The sequence below is a fragment of the Nicotiana tabacum genome, chromosome 1 (genome assembly GCF_000715075.1).
Source record: "Nicotiana tabacum cultivar K326 chromosome 1, ASM71507v2, whole genome shotgun sequence".
Taxonomy (NCBI): Eukaryota; Viridiplantae; Streptophyta; class Magnoliopsida; order Solanales; family Solanaceae; genus Nicotiana; species Nicotiana tabacum.
Window position 1 is genome coordinate 41909990 of NC_134080.1, and position 24035 is coordinate 41934024.

A 24035-nucleotide genomic window follows, 5' to 3' on the forward strand; every position below is an offset into this window, starting at 1 on the left:
AAGAAGTAAATACCGTAGAAGTGGTCTCAGAGGACGCTCATGTTTGGAAGATGTTCTTTGATGGAGCCGTGAATGCCAAAGGTGTAGGGATTGGGGCAATTTTGATTTCGCCTTCTGGTCAGCATTATCCCGCCACAGCTAGACTGCATTTCTTTTGCACAAACAATACAGCTGAGTATGAAGCCTGCATCATGGGCATGCATATGGCAATCGATCAGGATGTCGAAGATTTACTGATTATGGGAGACTCTGACCTGATTATCCGGCAAGTCCAAGGTGAATGGGAAACTCGGGATGTCAAGATTATCCCTTACCGACAGCATGTGGAGGACCTCGGCAAGCGCTTTACATCAATAGAGTTCAGGTATATCCCGAGGTGTCACAATGAACTAGCAGACGCACTCGCTACTTTGGCTTCAATGCTACCCTACCCGGGCAATGCCCATGTCGATCCTTTGGAAATCCAAATCAGGGAAAGACACGGTTACTGCAACGTAATCGAGGCGGCATGCGAGTGGTTTCTTTCTGAGCGGTGAATTGTTGTACAAGAGGACCCCGGACCTCAATCTCCTAAGATGTGTCGACGCCGAGGAGGCGAGAAAGATCGTGCACGAAGTACACGCAGGTGTGTGCGGACCTCACATGAATGGGTATGTCTTAGCAAAGAAAATCCTTCGAGCAGGTTATTACTGGATGACCATGGAAAAGGACTGCTTTAGCTTCATTCGGAAGTGTCATCAGTGTCAGGTGCACGGTGATTTGATTCATGCACCTCCCACAGAACTACATCCCATGTCTGCGCCTTGGCCATTTGTCGCCTGGGGCATGGACGTCATTGGACCAATCGAGCCAAAGGCTTCAAATGGACACAGATTTATACTGGTTGCCATAGACTACTTCACAAAATGGGTAGAGGCTGTCACTCTCAAGTCGGTCACTAAAAAAGCTGTAGTAGATTTTGTACAATCAAATCTTATCTATCGTTTCGGTATTCATGCGACTATCATTACAGATAACGCAGCAAACATGAACAGTCACTTGATGGAAGATGTATGCGAGCAATTCAAAATAACGCATAGGAATTCTACTCCTTATCAGCCGAAGGCCAATGGTGCTGTAGAAGCAACGAACAAAAACATCAAGAAGATTTTGAGGAAGACGATCCAGAGTTCCCGACAGTGGCATGAACAGCTACCATTTGCATTATTGGGATATCGTACTACGGTACGCACGTCAGTAGGAGCAACTCCTTATCTTTTGGTTTATGGGACCGAGGCTGTGATACCGGCAGAAGTAGAAATCCCTTCGCTTCGAACCATTGTTGAAGCAGAAATCGAAGACAGCGAATGGGTCAAGACTCGGTTAGAACAGTTGACTTTGATCGATGAAAAGCGAATGGCCGCGGTTTGTCACGGGCAGTTGTACCAACGAAGGATGGCCCGGGCTTACAACAAGAAAGTTCGACCCAGGAATTTCGAAGTTGGTCAGTTGGTACTGAGGCGTATTCTGCCACATCACGAGAAATCGAAAGGGAAATTTGCTCCAAATTGGAAAGGCCCATACATCATAAGGAAGATATTGCCGAGAGGAGCATTGTATCTTGGTGATATCGAAGGAAATGATCCCGAAACAGGAGTAAATGCAGATGCAGTCAAGAGATACTACGTCTGAATTATACTCCAGTGGTCCTGACACATTTGAAATTGACGAAGGTTTTACTCCCCACTACCCCCAAACACTACCAATTCTCTCTACAAGCCATTTGAGCCGGTCACATCCCTTCGGCGACCAATAACAAAGAAAAAAAAACGAAACAAAACAAAAATTGATTGAGGCCTGAACTACGTTTGACTTGATTCCGAAAGGATACGTAGGCAGCCTCTCCTTGAGGTTCAGTCACACCAACAATAAAATCCCATTCACCCCTGAAATTGAAACCGGGGCACGTCGAGCAGTTTAGAAGTTAGTATCATCTACCTCTCTTTACCAAGCACGAGCCTTCAGATCAATTACCAAAGATAGTGGGAAACCAATAAGCGTCACAAATGGAGACCGGCACACTCTGAATTGAGAGAGATAAAATGAGAGAGTCTCGTCGGTGAAAACCTTCGGGCGCCACGAGGCGACGGGAGTAGAGAAACCAAAATGAGAGAGCTTGTTTAGTAAAAACTCACAAAGAGTGCTATCAAGCGATTACAGGAAGAGAAATGAGAGAGGTCAGCCAGCGAAAACCCGCAAAGGGCGCTGTTGGCCGAAAAGAATGACTCCACCCCAAGGAGGTCTCGGCAAAGCTCCACCGGTTTGGAATCACAGATCCGTTCTAGTTCAGGGAAACGCAAGTTCATGGAAGGTCAGACGTCCAGTCCAAAGAGCATGTCATGTCATTTAAAGCCAGCGTTATCTTCCTCAGATAAGTCTTTCTCGTCCCAAAAGGGACACTCCCTTCCTGAAATTTGTTTTCTCCTTTCTTTGTTTCTCTTCGAATCCCTTTTATGTTTTAACCCCAAGTTCAGGATACACCGGAAAGGGCAGGTGGCAGGTTTGTTTTCACGGAATTTCGTTTCATGAAGGAAAACACCCCGTTTCGTGTACGTCTGTCCAAACTTGATGAATCCTGATGTTTGATGGCGTTCGAAGTAAAGAGGAAAAAGAGAAATTCCCCCCAGCAAGTCCGCCTTCGGACGAATCCCCACAGAGCTTCCTTTTGTACAATCCCCCACAGAGTCTCCCCAATATATATATAAAAAAAATCCCCGTTGGAATTTCCCCAGCACATCCCCAGCGAGTTCCTTTGAAAAATTCCCCAACAAGCTTACACCAACAAATGCTAGAAAGCCCGCTTTGAAACAAATCCCCAGCATGCCCCGTTGTACAAAAATCCACACAAAGAATCCACTTTCTAAATATTCCCCCCACAGAGCTTCCTTTTGTACAAATCCCCACAGAGTATCCCCAATAAAATCCCCGTTGAGAATCTCCAAGCAAGATGGGACAAAAAAAAGAGAAAAGAAAAAAGAGCCTTACGAGGCAAATCATCACAGAATCTGGAAATACAAGCCTGAGCAGTCTAAAGGGTTTCGACATATGAATCAAATCAATGGTGGGACTTCGCAACAGAAATGAAGACACAACAAAGCAACCGGGAACGATCAAGGTCACCAAACCGACCGTCATTTCCGAACTAACAATTGTTCTTTGGCTGAAAAGTTGAAACATGTATAATCCAAGACAACCGTGCAAGAAGCAGGTGTCGCCCAAAGAAGAAGATACATGGGTACAAGAAATATTTTGGCAATAAGGAATTCACTCGAAAGGTAAGTTTCCACGAAACTCCCTTTTATCTTCTACTAAAAGAAGAAAATTCAAAAAAAAAGAGGTCAGTTGTTGTTCTCGAATTTTGTCCCCAGCCAGTCAGCATTAGGGTTTTAAACCCTAAACTGAACTTTTTTCCATTCAATCAGCATTAGGGTCTTAAACCCTAAACTGAATTTTTCCTTTAGTCAGGGTTTTAAACCCTAAACTGAATTTTTCCTTTCAGCCAGCATTAGAGTTTTAAACCCTAAACTGAGTTTTTCCTTTCAGCCAGCATTAGGGTTTTAAACCCTAAACTGAGCTTTTCCATGCAGTCAGCATTAGGGTTTTAAACCCTAAACTGAATTTTTCCTTTAGTCAGCATTAGGGTTTTAAACCCTAAACTGAATTTTTCCTTTCAGCCAGCATTAGGGTTTTAAACCCTAAACTGAGCTTTTCCTTTCAGCCAGCATTAGGGTTTTAAACCCTAAACTGAGCTTTTCCATGCAGTCAGCATTAGGGTTTTAAACCCTAAACTGAATTTTTCCTTTAGTCGGCATTAGGGTTTTAAACCCTAAACTGAATTTTTCCTTTAGTCAGCATTAGGGTTTTAAACCCTAAACTGAACTTTTTCCATTCAGCCAGCATTAGGGTTTTAAACCCTAAACTCAGCTTTTCCATGCAGTCAGCATTAGGGTTTTAAACCCTAAACTGAATTTTTCCTTTCAGCCAGCATTAGGGTTTTAAACCCTAAACTGAGCTCTTCCATGCAGTCAGCATTAGGGTTTTAAACCCTAAACTGAATTTTTCCTTTAGTCAGCATTAGGGTTTTAAACCCTAAACTGAACTTTTTCCTTTAGTTAGCATTAGGGTTTTAAACCCTAAACTGAACTTTTTCCATTCAGTCAGCATTAGGGTTTTAAACCCTAAACTAAATTTTTCCTTTAGTCAGCATTAGGGTTTTAAACCCTAAACTGAACTTTTTCCATTCAGCCAGCATTAGGGTTTTAAACCCTAAACTGAGTTTTTCCATGCAATCAGCATTAGGGTTTTAAAACCCTAAACTGAATTTTTCCTTTGGTCAGCATTAGGGTTTTAAACCCTAAACTGAATTTTTCCATTCAGCCAGCATTAGGGTTCTAAACCCTAAACTGAGCTTTTCCATGCAATCAGCATTAGGGTTTTAAACCCTAAGCTGAATTTTTCCTTTGGTCAGCATTAGGGTTTTAAACCCTAAACTGAATTTTCCTTTAGTCAGCATTAGGGTTTTAAACCCTAAACCGAATTTTTCCTTTGGTCAGCATTAGGGTTTTAAAACCCTAAACTGAACTTTTCCCCAGTTGGTCAGTATTAGAGTTTCAACTCTAAAAACTGAACTTCTCCCCAGCTATTCGGTATTAGGGCTCCAACCCTGAACTGAGCATTTTTATCTCCCTTCCTCAATTTTATGAACTTCCTGGCGAATAATTAACGAAATTTTCCTAGTGAAACTGGGGCAGAAAATTTCGTTCGTTTGTTTGTTTTCTCCCGCAGGTCTAACCTCGAGCCACACGGATCGAAATGACCCACGAGATGAGTCTCAACTCAGAATCAAAAAAGAAAAGACAAAAAGAAGATGTCCCGAGATACCAGAGAAAATGGAAGGCGGATCGTTCCAAGATTTGATTAAAGTCTAGAACTCTTCCAGTCACGTCTCACTGAGTATCCCAGAGATTAAACAAGCACCTACAACTCGCAAGCATCAAGATTCGGATCGAAGTCTCCAAGCAAAATTAGCTAAGACCCATGATCAAGTCGCAAAAGAATCATAGATAGGGATCTTGTAACTAGCAGTTGACATGCATATAAGTATTTAGTTTGGTTCCAATGTTTCTTTGGTTGTAATAAGGCGGTCAGTAAAGCAGGTGACAACAGCAACAGCAGTAACAACAAGCATTGCGATCCCATGGTAGTCCCAGCTACCGAAGCTTCCCGAACTACATTGACCTGATTCCTGTTTAGCCCAGGATATGTAGGAAATCTTTGAAGCAAAGATTCGGTCATATCTTTCAAAACATGCTTCACACGGAGTAGTCCATAGGCAAAAATCGCTCATACCCGCTCACTTTATCTTTGCACGAAAACTCTTCGTGTTTCCGAACAAAGAGGGGCAGCTGTGAGCACGTGATTTTTGTTTCGCGCGACAATCGCTCCAAAAGAAATAAAAAATGTGACAAATGGTCCTGCTGTAAAGGTTTTGGATTTTGTGTGGCATATTCGTTAGTTATCTGTAATCCCGTCCGTGTTTATAAATAAATAAAAAATGTGCATCTTTCATTTTTATTTCTGTCATTAAGTGATGTTAGTATAATTAATGTCAATTGTATGTAAAATGTTGTTTATGGTTTTATATGGTATTATTTGGTAAATTAATTCAAAAGAAAAAAAATAATAAAAGAGAAGAAAGAATTCTCGGACTTGGGCCAGTCCAATTTTAAATAAATTGGCCCAAACAACTCAGCCCAAAACCCGTGCTTGCCCCGGTCCAGACCAGCCTACTTTAAGAACGTCCAAACGACGCCGTTTTAATCCAGTCTGATCTGGGCCGTTGATCTCAGATTGATCAACGGCCAAGATCACTTCCCCATAATCCACTGATGAACCCGACCCGTTTCCACCCGGACAGACCCAAACCCCTTTAGGATGAAACGACACCGTCCCCCATCAGCCAAGAGATCCTGACCCTTCATCGCACCCCATCCAACGGCTAGGAATCAACCCCTCACTAACTATAAAAACCCATAACCTTTACCCTGCCCCCACCTATCCGAACCCCCAGCCTTAGGTCACCTTCGTCCTCATCCCCTTCCCCTCCAAACCCTAGCCGCCCCTGCATTCTTCACCATGAAAGCCGGCGGCATGAACGCCGGTGGCCTTCACCTTAACACCATAGGACCATCTCACCCCCTGAACATGGATCTGTGGACCGTTTAGTTCGAATCATCCTTTAGGTCCTTGAATCTTCATTTGAAGATTCGAGCAAAACTCGATCTACACCGATCTGCCCTAGATTCATACCAGACAATCACCGGACCCCCCTCGTGACCAAACCATGCTTGGTTTGGTCCCAATCTAACCAAGAAAGCCCAAAACCCAAATCTGCCCTCTAGAACCCTATGTTTCCTCGTGCATGTTCCGTGCCTGTTCGAACCAAGAGATTAGGGTCTAATAGACCTTAATCGAAGTGTTTCTCATTTGAGAAACATTTCGATTAAAATCCGTTCAACCTTGAGAAAGGGTCTGTACAACACAAGCTGATTTTTCCTGTTTCTGCTTTCAAAGTTTAAGGTAAGTTTGTTTTCTCTTTGTTATTCAGTACGTGTGTGGTTTAAAGGTCTGTTCGTATTGGCCGAATGTCTTGTGTAATTTGTTGTCTTTGAATTTTTTACCAAATGTATCCTGTCCACCTTTCCTGAACCTATGTGTTTGATTAAAGGCCTTCTTCTATTCACTGATAACATGTATGTATGTATGTGCTGTGCAATTAGCTGAATTTCAAATTTGAACTGATTAACTGATTCCTCGAGTACAATTCTGCTGGGTCAGTATGACTCGAGTCATGTGTTCGATAATATTAAACATCTAATTTTTGGTTACGATTGTACATGTTATGATTAATATAGTCGAGTCGACATGTGTCGTCAATTAGTTTCAGCTGCCTGAACAATAACAAATCGATTTGCTTCTGCTAAGCATTGCCTGAATCAATTAGGAACTGAGTTTAGTACTTATAATTGTTAATTTGAATCAGAAATGTAAAATCAATGTTTTGTTCAGTTACAATTCTGAAATTGGAGGGCATGTGCACTTGTGCACCACATGTGCATTTGTGCACAGCCTGTGTCCTGCATAAGGGCTTTTTGAATTAAATAGTTTGACAGCATATGCTGTCAGACTACATTCTGCTGCCCATACTCTACTTTAGTTTCAGAAATAATAAACATTACTCAAAAGTGAGTCTGCCAGGGAATATCATGGGGTTTTGTTTATACTTAATTAGCTAAGTGGAATCTGAAATAGGAGAGCACATGGGAGGGGTGTTCTAATTGTCTGAACAGGCTGTTAAAGGTTTCAGGTTTATAAAAGAGGGGACTTCCATCAGTTAAAGGAGGAGGACATCAGAGAGATCCGAGAAGAGAGAGCAAAAATACATACACATTAACACACACAGACAGAGGATAGATCTGATAAGAGGAGAGGATAACAACAGGGAAGGGAGAGATTTTTGAAAGGAAGAGAGAAATAGAAGGGAGATACAGATACACATTGAGAGAGACACACATAAAGGGAAGCTGAAACCAAACAGAATCAGTTTCTAAGTGAGAAAGATAGTTTATTTTGGAAATCAGGAGGGGGAATTTAGAAAAGAAATTCTTTGTTCGACTGGAAACACTACTTTTCCTCATCCTTTCGTGTTTTAAATCCAGCATCCAGTTTGGTCTGTTTCTATCAGATTTTAGGATCTTCCTTTGAGTTTTGGAAAAGATCAACATTGAGTACTGTACCATTGGTTCACTGCTTTGGTCTGTTTGGTCTGGGATTGTCATTGTTGCTGTGTTGATTTTGTTGTTACTACCATTCTTGTGCTGCTGCTGCTGACTCTTCTGCTTCCACTTCTTCTTTGCATTTCAGTATCCATGTACACGTTTCAAGTCTCATATTGGTGTAACTGTAACAATCTGAAAGCATGAAATGAAAGGTTGGAGAAGTTTAAATGTCTGTTGTAATACTCATGGCATAATTGATTTCTTTCTATATGATTGATTAGTTTGTAATTTCAATAGCAGGGAAAGATCAGTTGATGTTTAACTAAGTTCTAGTCTCTTGCGTCTTAGTTTATAGTCGTTTGTTGTTACGAGGTATGTAATTGTACAGTACACAGAATGTACAGATAATTGACATAGCGACTGACCAGATTCCTGTTAGCTATAATGATATGCATACGATAGAGTACTTCCATTTTTTTTATGTTCTGTTCTATTTTTAGTTTCCTTTATCAGGACCCGCTAGGCAGTATATGGAAGCGCGTCCGAATCCCTATTAGTAATAACGCCTAGTAGTTAATTCCCTTAATCTAGCCTAAATAAGTCTAGTGAAATTCAATTAAAGAAACGTTTGGATGCAAGTATAGCATATCATCAGCTCGCATGTAGTCTCTTTGTCAAATTAAAGCATTTTTCCATGAATTATAATGTTTTCTCCACTTTGTAAATAATTAATCAGAAGTTGATAAGAATCCGAATTAGGCCAAAGCATATAATTAAATTAGCATGTACCTTTTCCTTCTAGTTTTAGAGACAAACGCATTAGAAATGTAGCCACTTTAGGATATCCTTTCTAAAATAGAGACGAGCCTCGTCAAATAAAAAATGCAAAATTGTGGGGCCCTCAATAAATAACCACAATAAATTTTTTAGAATTTGGGATAGGCCGTTTAGTGAATTTCATGGCCTTCTACAAAAATAATAACGCGTTAGACTCTTTAGGCGCGGCTTAATAATTTAACCTTCTTAAACACGGGTGCACATTGATGTGACCCAAATCCAAATCTCAACGGAGTCAAAATGTGTCGACGACCACGGGTGCATTGACTGTGACGTGGTTCGAGATGCATTTTCACGACGTTGCAATTCTATAAAAATAAATGATAATAATAAAAGCGGTTTAAACTTAATAAAAGCACATAAGTCACAACATGTATTTAAATCAGATATTTAGCCATTATAACAATTTAAGCGACCGTGCTAGAACCACGGGATTCGAGGGTGCCTAACACCTTCCCTCGGGTCAATAGAATTCCTTACTTAGAATTTCTGGTTCGCAGACTTCATTTGGAAAAGTCGAAAATTTCCTCGATTTGGGATTCAAGATAAACCGGTGACTTGGGACACCAAAAGCCAAACCTTTCCCAAGTGGCGACTCTGAATTAAATAAATAATCTCATTTCAAATATTGTCACTTAAATTGGAAAAACTCTCTCGCGCATTTAACCCTTCGGGGACGGGCGCGCAAAAAGGAGGTGTGACAACCATCTAGTTCATCCTTTATTGGGTGAATCATTCCCCCTATTTACTTTAGTGTCATTTATTGTTATTCATTGCTATTAAATGCTATATTATTATTCATGCTTTTTGGAATAGTTATTGCATGCTATTATCACTATTCGACCAGATCTATCTCACATTTATCACACTTTCAGAAGCTACATCTAGAAATATTATTGTTAACTAGGTTTAATCTATAATCATAAAAATTTTCTGAATGGAACTTTATTATCTTCAAAACATCTCTGATGTCTCTTTTTCCAAATTGTCCACCAGATGCATTCTGGGACAATTCCTATCATAGAAAATATATTAAGAATTGTACAAAGCTTAAAAGCGAAAAAATGTGGGGGGGGGGGGAGGGGGAAATGATTAACTATATAGCATAACTATATAGGTACATGGCAATACTTCAGTTCGGCAAAGTAACTATAAAACGACGTTTATACAAGGTATAGTCGAATGCCTACAAGAAAATTTAAAAGAAAAATCCTGAAATGTATATTGTCCAAGGCGGAGAATCTAAGACTAAACGTAAATATACAGACTACGAGACTTGAAGTATTCGACCATCACAACAGATAATCTTGAAATTTATAGTTTTCGATTTGTAGGAGGAAGAGATAAAGGGCAGAACTGGTCCCACTGGGCGTGCCAATTTGTTTGCAACTAATTTTCAATATATGAAAAATAAACTGCAATCACAAAATAGGAGAAAAATATTTTACTAATCAATTATGAGTACAATTCTGCTTCTCCCTTGATTCTTCTCTCCTGATTATCTCCGTGATTCAAGGGTTGAAGCCGCGTATTTCTCGACTGTAAGATGATGCAGACCTCCTGGGGGTGTATTTGATCTCCAGCTTCTTGAACTATTTGATTGTTAAGAAGTATCCGGCTATATTTTGATCTCTTTGTGAATATCCCAAGAGTTTATGGGATTTTGAGACACCTCTTCAAGGGAATATATATCCCTTAATATATGTGTGAGTTAGGGTTTAGGGTAGAGTAACCTCCAAGAAATCCTATGTAGACTCCTAGGATTTCAAGAGTCCTGTAGTATTATTAATTTAGGATTTGGCTTGATCCGTCAAAATTTCGATGTCTACAACATGATGTATAATCTTTTTATTCTCAATAAGAATCGTGTATGATAAAAAATAGTTGCATTTTAAAGATATAAGAATATGTAAAACTACATAATTAGTATAAAATATAAAAGGTTAATTGTGGTACCTTTTACCAAATTATATCATCTATTATATAGGTTGTTGTTGAACTAAAGTGACTATTGATAACAGGACGCGAAAAGATGATTGTTGACTTTTCTTAATTGGAACATCTTTTTTAATATCTTTTCATGATCAAACACTCATTAGTTTTTCAAATTATATTTTTAGACTTTTGAAACTGCATAAAAAAATAAGGTAAATTCATGAAAGATGAAAAATTTGACAAAGGAGTTCTACCTGGGAAGAAAAGAGACTAAACAATGACATAAACGGACTTTTAAAGCGACTGTTAGTAAGAGAACTTTAAAAGGCGATATGGCTACCAACGACAATCTCTGAAATTGTAAAAATAGTTGTTGGGATATACTATTAATCATGCGGTTTAGATATAGTATTATATTTTATTTTTTATGGAATAATTGTTTATTTAATTTATTCAATTCAATGAAGTACTATTTTAAATAGATCATTTGTTATATGTGTGTCCATTTAATTATGTAGTAGGCAATTTAGTGTATGGAGTCTTAGCTCATGCACAGAAGATTAAATTGTTGGTTCTCATAATTAATAAACTATACTCACAATCAAAGATAGTGTTGGACAAAATATCTTGATGATTGTAGCACAAGATTATAGTACAATTTGTCTTGATTATGAGAGTAGTTTTACTCCAACTTCTTGTGCTAGTATACTCAGTGTATATTGAACGGACCAAGTAGAGAAAAGATGTTTTTGTACTAAATGTATAAAACATTTTCTCTAATTCATTAAATGAGCTTATACTCTTAATCTTGATATAATTATTATGATCAATGTAATTTGTTTATTGTTTTGATTTATCAAAAGGTACGACTCTATTTAGAGTTAGTGTATGCCTAATAGATTGGACAATAACGAATAACATTTGTGGATAATAATTAGTTGATAGAATCCATGACTCGTTTTGAGTTTGATGATACCCCTTTATGTAAGCTTATAAGTTTTCATATGAAACCCGACCAGTGGATTTTGTATCCATCACATGAAATGTTTTAAGCGGAATTGTAAAGGATTTAATTAGTTGATTAAATTAAATTTTCAGTGATTTAATTTAATTAACTGGTATTTGAGATCTTAACATGGGGAGTTAAAATAAGTGTTATTGAATTTTCGAAATTCATATTGAGGAGTTCAATTGCTTAGTAAAATAAATTACAATTTGTTATAGTAAGAATTAACTCATGCTAATTTCGAATTAATACTATAACTGGTAGCCTCTTATTATTTATGTGGTCCCTACTATACCTAGTAAAAACCTGGACAAAACTTGAGTAAAAAGTGACTTGGGAGTAGAATTCTACTCGGAGAAGAAGAATCCTACACATTTTTTAAGGAAAATTTTCGTCCAAAAATAAGTTTATTAAAGGAAGACTAGTTTCATCTAATAACTTACTTTCAGTTGCAAAAAGTTACTCTGCCAAAATCAAAAGAAAATCACCAATCCTTATCACAAATTGCCTTTTACATTGTCCACAAATTTCCTATACTACACCGTTTGGTGATGACGGGAGAAGGACTCTAAATAGTATATTATAATTATTGTGATTATAATCAATTTGCAACTGATGTATGGTTTTTCTCCATAAACTGATGTAAAATTTTGATAAGTAGCTGCAACCAATTTGATATATTTTTGCAACATGAAATCACATGTGAATGTAATTTTTTGTCTTGCTATTTCTCCCTTTTTTCCAGTGAAGCACTTTAAATTTATAAGAGATAATGATAAAGGTATTTTAAGTGAAAAAACGATTTTTGGGGATTTTGCATAAAATTGGGAGGAGATTATTAAAGGAAAAATATAGGCATAAAGTTTAACCAATGTGAAGTAACGGGGAAAAAGAAAATAAAAACAACCAAAAAAGGAAAAAGAAAAGTTGCAAGAAAAGAAAATTGATATTGTCCGGCCTTTGAAAACAAAACAGAAAATGAGACAAACAACTACAATCCAACAAAATGAAAAATGAGATTATTTAATGACAAGATATAATTGCGTGAATTAAATTTACCAACTCTATTGCAACTTACTCTGGGATTTCACCATGCATGGCTCGTTTGGTTCCAAAAATAATATATTGATATTGATGTTTTGCACCCATAAGAAAATCACCATTATATCTAATGGAGCGAACAAAAAATTCCATACCGCTGGTATTTTGAAAAGAGCAAGCACGTAAATTTAATAATAGCAAATTAACAGCAAATTAACAGTGAAGACCAGATGCTCCGGTAAGGAGGTGCGAATGACCGGTTGTGGAGGGCACGAGAAGAGGTAGAGGGTGGCCTAAGAAGTATTGGGGGAGGTGATTAGACAGGATATGACGAGGCTTCAGATTTCCAAGGACATGACACTTGATAGGAACATGTAGAAGTCGAGTATTAGGGTTGTAGGTTAGGAGGTAGTTGAGTTTGACTTATATCAGGACTTTGTGAGACTAGTTTGGTAGGGATACTATTTCGCTTTTGCTTTGTATCTTTCTTCTTGATTTTATGTTGTTCTATTTTTCATACTATTTCTGTGGTGTTACTGATATTGTCTCCTTTTGTCTTTTTATCTTCTTGAGCCGAGGGTCTTTCGGAAACAGTCTCTCTACTCCTTCGGGATAGGGGTAACTTCACCGAATAAGGATTCTTATAAATGAGATTATTTAGGCATTAAGCAAAACACGTATATGTAATAATAACAGTGGAGCTGAAAATAGAAAGCCATAAAATCCACTAACAGATACAAAACTAAGCTAAAGATGAGTATATATATATATATATATATATATATATATATATATATATATATATATATATATATATATATATATGTGTGTGTGTGTGTGTGTGTGTGTGTGTGTGTGTGTGTGTGTGTGTGTGTGTGTGTGTGTGTGTGTGTGTGTGTGTGTGTGTGTGTGAGTTTCAAAATTAATTCTGGTATATGATAAAGAACAATTATAGTGGTTGGTGAAAAGTTGATTAATTGCATTAAAGACCTTTTGGACAATAAAAGTAAGATAAATGGAGAAATAAAGGGGGAAAATTCAAAAAAGGAGAAAAAAGATAATTGATTTTCTTGGCCACAGAAAGGTGCCAAGTCAGTATTCTTTTTTCCTCTATATAGATATATAGATTCTTGGGACGTACATGTGAAATAATCTAAGGCATAAAATATGTATGAAATGACAATCTCACCTAACAAGGTATGCAATAATGAGATTTTATGCTTCCATAATTGCTTTGAGAGCCAAGAGAAGTTCTAAGTGTGCCTTTTCAAGTTTGATTGCATTTGACACACATTGTCTTCCCTATTTCAATTTAGAGGTTGAAAACGTTAATATATCTAGTACCAAATTGGTTGCAGATTCATTAAGTGGCCTCCTTTCTTTGACTTTGACAATCATTTTTAAAAAGATGAGCATAATGGAATGACTAAAAATGATTAAGATCTCTAATTGATTAAACCTTTTACCTGATTTTCCATTTTTTGGTTCCATACGCAGAGATAAAAACAAAGGGGAGCCTTGGAGGTGACGGGTTCGAGCCGTGAAAATAATCTCTTACAAAAATGCAGAGTAAGACTGCATACAATAGACCCTTGTGATCCGGTCATTCCCCGAACCCTGCGCATAGCGGAAGCTTAGTGTACCGGGCTGTCTTTTTTACACAGAGATAAAAACCTTTCTTTTTACAGATCCATCCTAGACATTATAAAGTAAAGAGTCTAAAGTGAGAACATAAGATAGTTTGTCAACCTAGTATTCAGTCAAAACTAGGAGATGGATCATATTCCTTCCAATGCCTCAAAATATACTTTTGTATATCTGTTTTCTGCCAAAAGGTATAACTTACATTGAATCTGAAATGGGATACATCAAGATGAACAAGGGGTCATGCCCAGGAAAGTCAGGAATTTCTGTTACACAATAACCAGATATTTTCAGACCTGCACCCCATGAGGTTTTTAAAACAAAACTAGATATTTTACTAATTATCTTGCTGATCTAGCTTGTCGAGACTCGCTCTAAATGCCGGTTGAGCTCATCTCGATACAACCTATTATCATCTATAGATGGGAAGATACACTACAAGCAGCAGCAGTATATCTTCTCTAATGATAAGCTCAAGCTGGTATCAAGTAATGTGTTTTATTGCAGAGCCTCAAATGACTGTATCGTCGGGGAAAGCATAAAGTCAATTTGTTGACATCACTTTCTCTGCAGAAGCAGCTTGGCATGTCGAAATGATTGGGAAGTTACAAGGCTAGAGCTCCAATCAGAGTTGATTACCATTGATGTTCAACTTGATTCATATCCTAGAGCTGCAAAAGTGCTGGTTATTGTTTTGCTTTCCAACTCTCTTTGGAAAGTCAGTACTTATTATTGTGCAACTGCACAACAATTTTTCAAAACTCCCTAAGTAACCATGGGGTAATCTTGATGCATTACTCCATCTTCTGCTCCACTCTCCTTTCTGAGTTCGCCAGTTTCTGATACGATAACCACCCTCTAAATAAATGAAACAACCTGTACTGACAACTGCTAAGAATACCCCCATCATTCTCATCTTCAGAAGTGCTGTCTTCATCATTATCTGAATCATCCTGGGATTGATCATCCTCCTTTTCACCTTTCCGCTCTTTGTCATCAAAGCCATTGGATCTGCAGATTGTGTGTTCCAAGATAATGTTAGTCCAAGTGCTCTACTGGTGTAGGAGTGCTAGAGTATTCATGAACATAGTAGACACTTCGGATGTGCAGTCTCAACAAAATACAGGGTGCAACTCTTATGATGTGAAGCTAAAGTGAATAACCAAGCTTACATAGGGAAAAGATGAAGCTACAAACGGAAATTCTTGACAAGAAAGGTCCAAACATTTCACACTTAATGTTTCAACACATACTTAGCTATAGTGTTAAACATGATTCCACAAATCGTTTGACTTCACCCGTAGGTTAAAAAAGCCAACCTTTTGGAAAAGTACGACCTCCTCCCACCAATCCCACACAATCGCCAGAGAGTAATAGACAAACCAAAACGGGAAAATATAAGAAATTCTTCAACCCTAAAGACCTAAAAAGCCTAACAGCCCATCCAATTTTTCATTTATAGAAGTAATTATTCTCACATGAAGTTCTTTGTCCTTTAACCCATTACTGCAAACAATGAACTATACTAGCAACGAGCAGAAGACAGTACTGATTTTTTTGTTGAACTAAAAAATTCAGGACAAGAGCATGTCTCTGTGTTTTCCCTTTTACACCCTAAAAATTTGAAAGAAGTCATATATGAGTCAAATGTTCTTCTTTTTCCATGTCAAGACCTCTTTAATTCCTTCAATTTTAAACATCAAAATGGCTAAAAATGCGTGAAGAGATTGGGAATCCTCTATTTCTACTCTGTTATCACACAAGGTAGACAATCATGCTCCCTCCCATTTACTCAAATACCACGAGAGTGATGTAAGTTGTGGTACCAAAATTATTGCATAAAAAACGAGTGTGCATTGCAGAATATAGATGACATGAAGAACAACTACATCTACAGAAAAGGATAAGGATGAAGTCGAAATTAGAGAACTTACGTGCTGGGTTCATCGAAATGATGGTCCCCTCCTTCTGGTCGCACCTTTACAGGATTGTAACCAATGGATACATGTCTCACAAAACTAAGCTGCAAAAAGAGAAAAAGAAATATATGTTAGAACATCAATTATATATTCAAACAGTTTCACTTGCACTAACACAGAAAAAATATCATTCTCGGGAAGGAGAATTATATCTATTGATGGCAAGATGGGACTCCATCTAAGACCTCTAAAGATAAGTTAGCTTGTAGAGTACAAGTTGCTCCGCTTTTGGTCACAGTTGGTTCTTGGCAGTTCTACATTCTACTTAATTAGAGGTGCAAATCTAGTAAAAGATACCACAGCATCTGGAAACAGATAACTGTGCTGATTTGTATACCCTGAGCAATCAATTCCAATGTCATAAATTATCCTTACTGTCGCCTCTCCTCTTTTCTTTTTCTCCTTTTTTGAGGTTGGGGGGAGGGGAGGAAAATCCATATAAACCAAGATCTTCATACAGACTTAGTTTTGACATTCTTCTGAATCAGTCATCACAGCTGCATAAGTTCACGTCACTGATGTGACGAACCAATAAAGAAATGAACCTTGGGCCCAACTCAACCTCAAAAGCTAGCTCATGAGGTGATGATTGCCTAAGACCATATACAGAGTCCAATTTCTATTCCCGCAGCCGATTTGGGACTCAAAAATAACTTTACAGGATGTGACCTATATCTAAAAGATCAGTCTGACAAAGTAAATTCTCATAGAAAGAAAATCTAAGGTGTTAAAAGAATCTCTGTTTGGCAGTTGTCTTTGCTAGTTTACACCAGATATGCTGATCTCAATGGTTCATCCATCAGAGAGTTATTAGCTTGAGAGAACAGGAGAGTAAAAGATCTTTTCTTTCTGTTATTTGGTCTTGGCCATCACCGGAAAGTAATACTTCATGATGAAAAAGAGAATTAGCCAACCAGATGGACCGTGAATAAACTTATGTTGGTGGCTAGTGAAAACATCAGCTGCAGAAGGTGAAGGTCCTAAAATTATAAAATCTAAGGATTCTACAATGCCTGAGCGTTAGATAGATTGAATAATTTAACGCCGTTCTTAGATAGCAGATTCCAATGTATTGACAACAAGCATACACCATAAAAACATATAAAATTATATGAAAATAATCTATCGCTAAACTTCCTATGACAGAGAATAAACCTCATCGCCATCCTTGATCCCATAGGTTCCTATTAAATCATCATCAGTAAGGAGCTTCTGTCCGCAATAACTCAGGCAAAAATGTCCCCATACATGTAACCTGCAACACAGTCAGACTCAAATTAGGAGTCTTACGAATTTAGCAATTTGGTAACTTTTTACATGTTCAGAAAGAAATCAACTTGAACTTTTGAACAAGCTAACACAGAAGTTGTTCGTCAGCTCAAATTTTGAACTCCAGTTAAAAAGTGGGAAACTAAGATGGAAACGTAAATCAATGGTTAATGAATGTAATCTAGGAACAACAGACCAGCCAAACGTTTTCACCAGTAGCTGTTGCTTTTAAGAAGGGGGCATAGGACATGGAACCAGTGTTTAATTTCCATTGGCCTTAATATCTTGAATGATTGAGAAGAAGAAAAATAACAAAATCACTTGAAAGTTTCTTTTTTCTTTTTTAGTTTAACTAGAAGTAATAATTTTTATACGTTCCACATTTTATCTTCCTATGCTGCCCCATATTCATAGCCAGGTGAACAAAACACATATGAATTAAGATCCACAACAATGCATCACAATTATGGATCCTAATGTAGAAAATTCATGATCGACAACTCATTTTCCCCATTGATGCAAAGAATTAGGAACCCGTTCTAAAGCATTGCATCAGGCACACAAAACCAAACTTATGTGGAATTGCAATAACGCCCCAATGCTCATTTGTTCTTTAAATTCCTAATATATTCAATGAACTTTAAACAACTCATTGAATCCTATTACCCCCCCCCCCCCACAACCTCATCACAAAACTGCCTTAACATTTGCATTGTGCAGCATTTAATTAGCATTGTGCATACCATGAAATCTTGCAATGGCTGAAGGCCTCTTCCACCGCCCGCTTGAGATCTTCCACGCTCCCATTTCTAGCCACTTCAATATCTACAAATCCCAAAATTCAATACATTACAAACCATCCAAAATTCACATATATGCCCAACCCAAAATATGCATCAAAATTGCAGAATTATACGAAATGTTACCAAAAGACGAGCCGTCCAATTTGAGGATGGTAAGCTTAAGGGGTTCCTCAGGTAATTTATCATACAAGAAAGGTGCTGCTACACAAATAAACGATCCATTCCTTCTTAATGAAACTTTAGGGCTAACATCATCTTCCTCCATTGTCTCTAAGGTTTGCATGACTAGTATGCAAACCCTCAATTAAACTTATTCTTATTTCTGACTTGTACATTGATTCATTACTACCATTTTTGGTCAAAATTTTCCCCTTTTGTTTCAAAGGGGTTTGGTTCTTTGGTGAAGAATTAGGGTTAGAATCTCGTTTAATTGGAGGAAATTCTCAAAAGAAAAAGAATGTGAGAGTGGAGAGAGGACAGCAGTTATGTTTGCTGATTTCAGCTTTTGTAAGGAATAGGACGACAGTTATTTTGGTTCCCGGAATTAACTGTTTCAATCACGCACCAAGACGAGCGTGTTAAACAAATTTGCTTCTTCTCGTTCTTTTTATTTTTATTTTTTTTATATCAACATAGTATATATATGAGTGCCCTTCAAATTTCCAAATGATTTGGTGGCTACCATTAGATGTAGGGATTTTGAACTCTTATTTTTTTCCAACTTTCAATGGTTCAAATTCCTTGTCGTTTGAATTAATTAATCATTTACGAAACTTTTTATATGAAATTTTTTGTATTTTCGTATTACATGCAAAGTATTTGTGAACCAGCAATAGATGCGTTATCGGTATTGGTACACCGGAGCTACTCAAAAAGTTTCTCTCTAGATTTATCATCTTGCTCATGTTACCACTACACTTTATAATAAATATAATCACTTGTATTTGGCTTTTAAGAAAATTAGTATCTATAAACGTGCGTTACACGTTAATAATAACACACGAAGATTTAAATGTTTATTTATATGAAGGAAGAAAAATATTTAATTAATGAGAGAAAATTTATATATAATAATACAACAATCATCTAAATGTCGAAAAATATTATTACATTAGCATAATACGTGAATTCAAAATTAAAGGACATCACAAGAACTTATAAAAATGATCAATTTAGTCATATTAATTAGATATAGCTTAAATGTATCTAATATGATGATATCTTAACGAACACTTCTTTGTAGGTGATATTTTTTTGTTCATGTTTTCTTCTAATGCTTTGGTTGTTCTGCTATAACCAAAACTCTTATTGTCGATATTAATATCCCTCTTGAAAGTGCAACATATAGTTATTCGTACAAGAAAATATATTATTATAAATATAGTCCAATATTTATGATATTTGTCCGTGTGTTTTATTTATTATAATTACAAAACATAAACATATTTAAAAATTATTTTTACATAAATTTAAAAGAATATTCTTTAGTTTTGGAAGGTGAAAGTAAATTTGGGGATAAACACATAGCACGTTGACCAGTATCATAATTTCTGCATGTATGACTTTATTGTCAAAACTTCTATATACTAACTGTGTACTATTACATAAGCGGCGGATCTAAGTTTTTCAGTAGCATGATGGGCATATTTTTCTTCAAAATCAACTTGTATGCAATGGAAGATCAATTTTAACTTAGTCTATTATATATACGGTGACACTAACATACGTAAAAAATAATAAACTTGACAACAAACCTGGATGGTAGAAGATCATTTGATATTAAAGTATTTAAGTATTCTTCTTGGTAGTATTAATTGTTGGTATCGATCATCTTCTGTTGAGTCAAAACTAAAAAAATATTTTGTTTTTACCATAAAACTTAGCAATCAACCTTTTATTTAGTTGATCAACATATTCATTTCTGCTAGCTAAGATAGTTCTTTAATTTCCATTATTTAATTGCACAAATTGTGTTTAATCTAATAGTGAAAATATTTTTCTTATTAAATGTACTACTATTACCCTTGAAGTTGATAACCAAATTTTCTGGAAGAACCAAATCACTTTTTATTGGGTGCTCTTCTTCATTTTCGATTGAAAGCAAGAAATCACTGAATGTTGGATCTGTTCTTACTTTTACATTTCTTGTCAGTTGAATCTTTTTCTTTTGAGGTCATAAGTATAAATTTGGCAAGCTAGCTTTTACAGTCTCTACTTTCGTTGATTTTGGAACTACTGACAGCACATGACAGAAATCACCTCTTAAACTATTACTTTTCCTCCAAACGGTTCATGATATCCAATATATCTCTAAAATTCTAGGCAAATATTTCGATTCTTTGATGCTTAGCCATAAGCCCTTCATCCCATATTATTAATTTGGCTTTCCTTATAAATTTATCACTATTGCTCTGCTTTGATATATATTGTGATGGTTATTTCAGTTGTTTGGAGGGGTATATCAAATCTAAAATGAGTTGTATGACCTCATATAATTCAATTGTCGATGGTACACGACTTGTTATTATTGCTAATATTATCATGCCTCTTGATATGACATTTACAATTAATGCATGACATAGGAATATTATTTTGTTTCCGGTGGAGGCATCTATAAAGGATAATCCCGCTATACCAGAATCAACTCTTTATAATATAGTCTTCAAAGCTTTTTTTTGTGTTTAGGATTTAACTTTGATTGTGCTTCCTCAATCACTTGTGTGGCCTTTTTAATATTATATTAATCCTTTTTACTTTGTGATCTAATTTTTTTTATCTCTAACGCTCTTTCTATGGAATAAATTTATGCACCCTAAGATATTCTTTTTTAACTTGAAAAATAATTTTACTTATATGATGATGTTAAAAAATAATTACAGCGAATTCTTTTGCTAAATAATTAATTAAAATTTTGATTTTTTGGTCTTAAAATAAAAAATAATTTATTTTCTGTTGATTCAGATTCTTAATGTTAGCTCATCTCTTATTTTCAATATTTAATCATAATTATAATTTTATCAACCATAAATTTTATTTTCAAAGAGTAAAAAATTGATCTGACATTCCACTTTTAGATCTTTATATTTGTAAAATCATTAGTGGTATTGACTCTTTCCAAAAAAAAAATGACTCTTACCAACCTTTTTCTTTCTCTTTCTCACATATTTATATTCTCCAAAAAATTCTTAGTTGTTCTTTAATAATTACGTATATTTTTCAATATTACACGAGAAATTAATAATAACAAAATATTATTTGAGTAGGAAAGCAGTTCAAATATATTATAAAAATATATCATCGTGGGGATGTTTTCTCTCAATTTCAATGCTTTATGTAGTCCATTTAATATTACTTTTATTTTTTCTTAGTATTGGATATTATCGAGTGATATTTTATTACAAATACGGAGGATCTTATAAAATTGATTTTATCAAACTTTCCTACATCTTTTTAATAAGAATTAAATAGATAAAATTTTAAATATTAAAAATTAATATGTTATTGTAGTCCAAAAAAAAGCTATTACAGTTATGTCATTTCCCTATGAGTTCTTCTGTTTAATACTTAGGGTTATTTTGGTCTATTAATATTATATTTATGTTTTTATAATAACATAAGTCTTCCTTTTTTTTAAATGAATTTGGACAATATAATACATTCTCAAATCTATATCTATATATAAATATAAAGTTGGGAATAGAAAAGATGATGTGGCATGCCTCTTTAATCAACATGACAATTTATCTTTTTTCTCATAATTTTGAACTTTTTTCTTATTTTCTGTCAAAAATATTTCCAAAAAATATATTTTTATCCATTACTCCATTTATTTCTATTCATCAAATCTTATTTAATCTCTCTTTCTTCCGTTTTCTTCATCCTCATATTACTACATTTATTCTTTTTCCTCAAATCCATCTTTCTTCCGTTTTCATTTTCTTCATTATTACTCTATTTATTTCTTTCCACAAATCCCTCTCTCTTCCTTCTATGTTTTTATTTTCTTAGAATTGTTTTTTCCGATCTCTCTATAAATGCTAAAGCCCTTAAGGTAGGCAAAAGTATGAGAAGAAGTCAATGTCGGAGAAGCCTTCCGGTAATAAAATTTTAGCGGAGAAAAAATCGAAAGCTGTGAAGACACGTCTCAAAGATTACTTTTTTTAATCGCTGCCACCAACTTTTTGCCTTCTACTTTTTTTTTTTTTGTGCTTTCTACATTTTCGTTTTCCTATTCTCATTGATGTTAGTTGGAACTTGGAAGTATTGTGCTTTGTGTTTAAGGCCTTTTTCTCCTTGAATTGTTGAAAATTGAAATATCTATTGTGCTTAACATGTTAGCCTCTAGTGTTATATATATTGTAATTTCATTGTTTATGACTTTTAGGTTTGGTTGTCTTTGAAGGTTAGTTTTATTGGATTTGGATTGTTTAATTTTTGAAGATATTGTTAGAGTTGTTTCAAAATTAGCATTTTGAGAGGAGTTTCGATTGAGCTGAATTTTCTTGTAAGAAAATAGAAAATAGGCTTCACTCAGGTCTAATTTCACAAGAAATAGAAAGGAATATTAATTAGTTTTTTATTTCCTTTTTTTTTCTTTTTCCTTTCTCATCTCCTTTTCTTACTTGATTTTTTATTTAGTGAGCGAAGCTTTTGTCTCTATAAAAAAAAGTGAATAATGCGTAGTTATAGTAAAACCTTTTGGTGAATGGAATGTGAAGAATTTAAAATATATTTATCATGCACTTCTATTAGTAGTAGCTAGAAGACAGAAAAAGATTTAATTGATATTACAATATTGTGATAAAATTCTAACTTTTTTTGAGTGTAATAAAGAACAATAGAAGAGTGAAATTTAAAACTACAACATGAAAGTCGATTCTGTCTTAACACGGAACTTTGGCATTGTTTGTTCTTATATTTTTTTCTACATTGAAAATTTTGGGATAAAGAAATCACATCTTACATCACGTGTATAAAAATTAGACCTTCAAATAAAATAAAGAAAATCAAAAGTACAACATGAATTATTTTAGTTCAATTCTCTTTGAACATGCAAAATTGGCATTGTTTGTTTTTATATTTTTTTTCTACTTTGATTAATTCGTTTTTCTACTTTGATTAACTTTTTTTTTCTTTTATAGATCTTATATTACATGTATAAAAATTAAATTTCAGATAAAAATAATAAAATCAAATAAAACTAAATATCCACCTAGAAACCATTTACTCAAAAGCATATAAATTTATTTATAAGAATATATATAATAGAATTACTATTTGAGAAATTCAACCAAATATATCTGCTACAATAAGTTTCTAGCAGTGGTTAATATTCTAAAAATAGTAGAAGATAATTTCCTTTGCCATATATTATCCTAAAATTAAAAGAACTAAGTAAAATATTAATAGAAAACTCTAATCGAAATCTAACCCATTTACCTGGAGCATTTTTTTAGAGCAAATTGATGAATAAAATATTCAAATTAAATTGACTATTAAACGATATGTAATAATAAAAGAAACTCTACTTTTTCTTTCCTCTTATTAAACTTTTGATTTTTCTTTTTTTGTTTTGGTAATTGACCATTTTTCTTTATTTTCTCTCCAATCAATGGATTTTTTTCTTTTGTTATATTCACGAAATAAATGTGAAATTAGGATTTCCAAATGTGAAAGTAACCTAGAAATATTGAATAGTGATATT

At 35.2% G+C, this 24035-nt stretch overlaps 1 protein-coding gene across 1 annotated transcript; it reads right to left on the reverse strand.

Moving 5' to 3' along the window:
• Positions 1–14429: 14429 nt before the first annotated feature.
• LOC107819331 (uncharacterized) lies at positions 14430–18809 on the reverse strand. Its single transcript, XM_016645432.2, has 5 exons — positions 18455–18809; positions 18272–18353; positions 17415–17514; positions 16215–16303; positions 14430–15291 (listed from the first exon to the last, which is right to left on the reverse strand). Exons 1-5 carry the CDS (start codon positions 18612–18614, stop codon positions 15075–15077), a joined length of 648 nt encoding a protein of 215 aa, XP_016500918.1. The 5' UTR covers positions 18615–18809; the 3' UTR covers positions 14430–15074.
• Positions 18810–24035: the final 5226 nt, after the last annotated feature.

Bases quoted from the DNA above. Each gene is read 5' to 3' on its own strand.
- LOC107819331 (XM_016645432.2), bottom strand. From the start codon at position 18,614: ATGCAAACCTTAGAGACAATGGAGGAAGATGATGTTAGCCCTAAAGTT. The intron at 18,354-18,454 runs GTAACATTTCGT...TGGGATTTGTAG, and splicing joins ATTGGACGGCTCGTCTTTTG to ATATTGAAGTGGCTAGAAAT. The intron at 17,515-18,271 runs GTATGCACAATG...ACTGTGTTGCAG, and splicing joins AGCCATTGCAAGATTTCATG to GTTACATGTATGGGGACATT.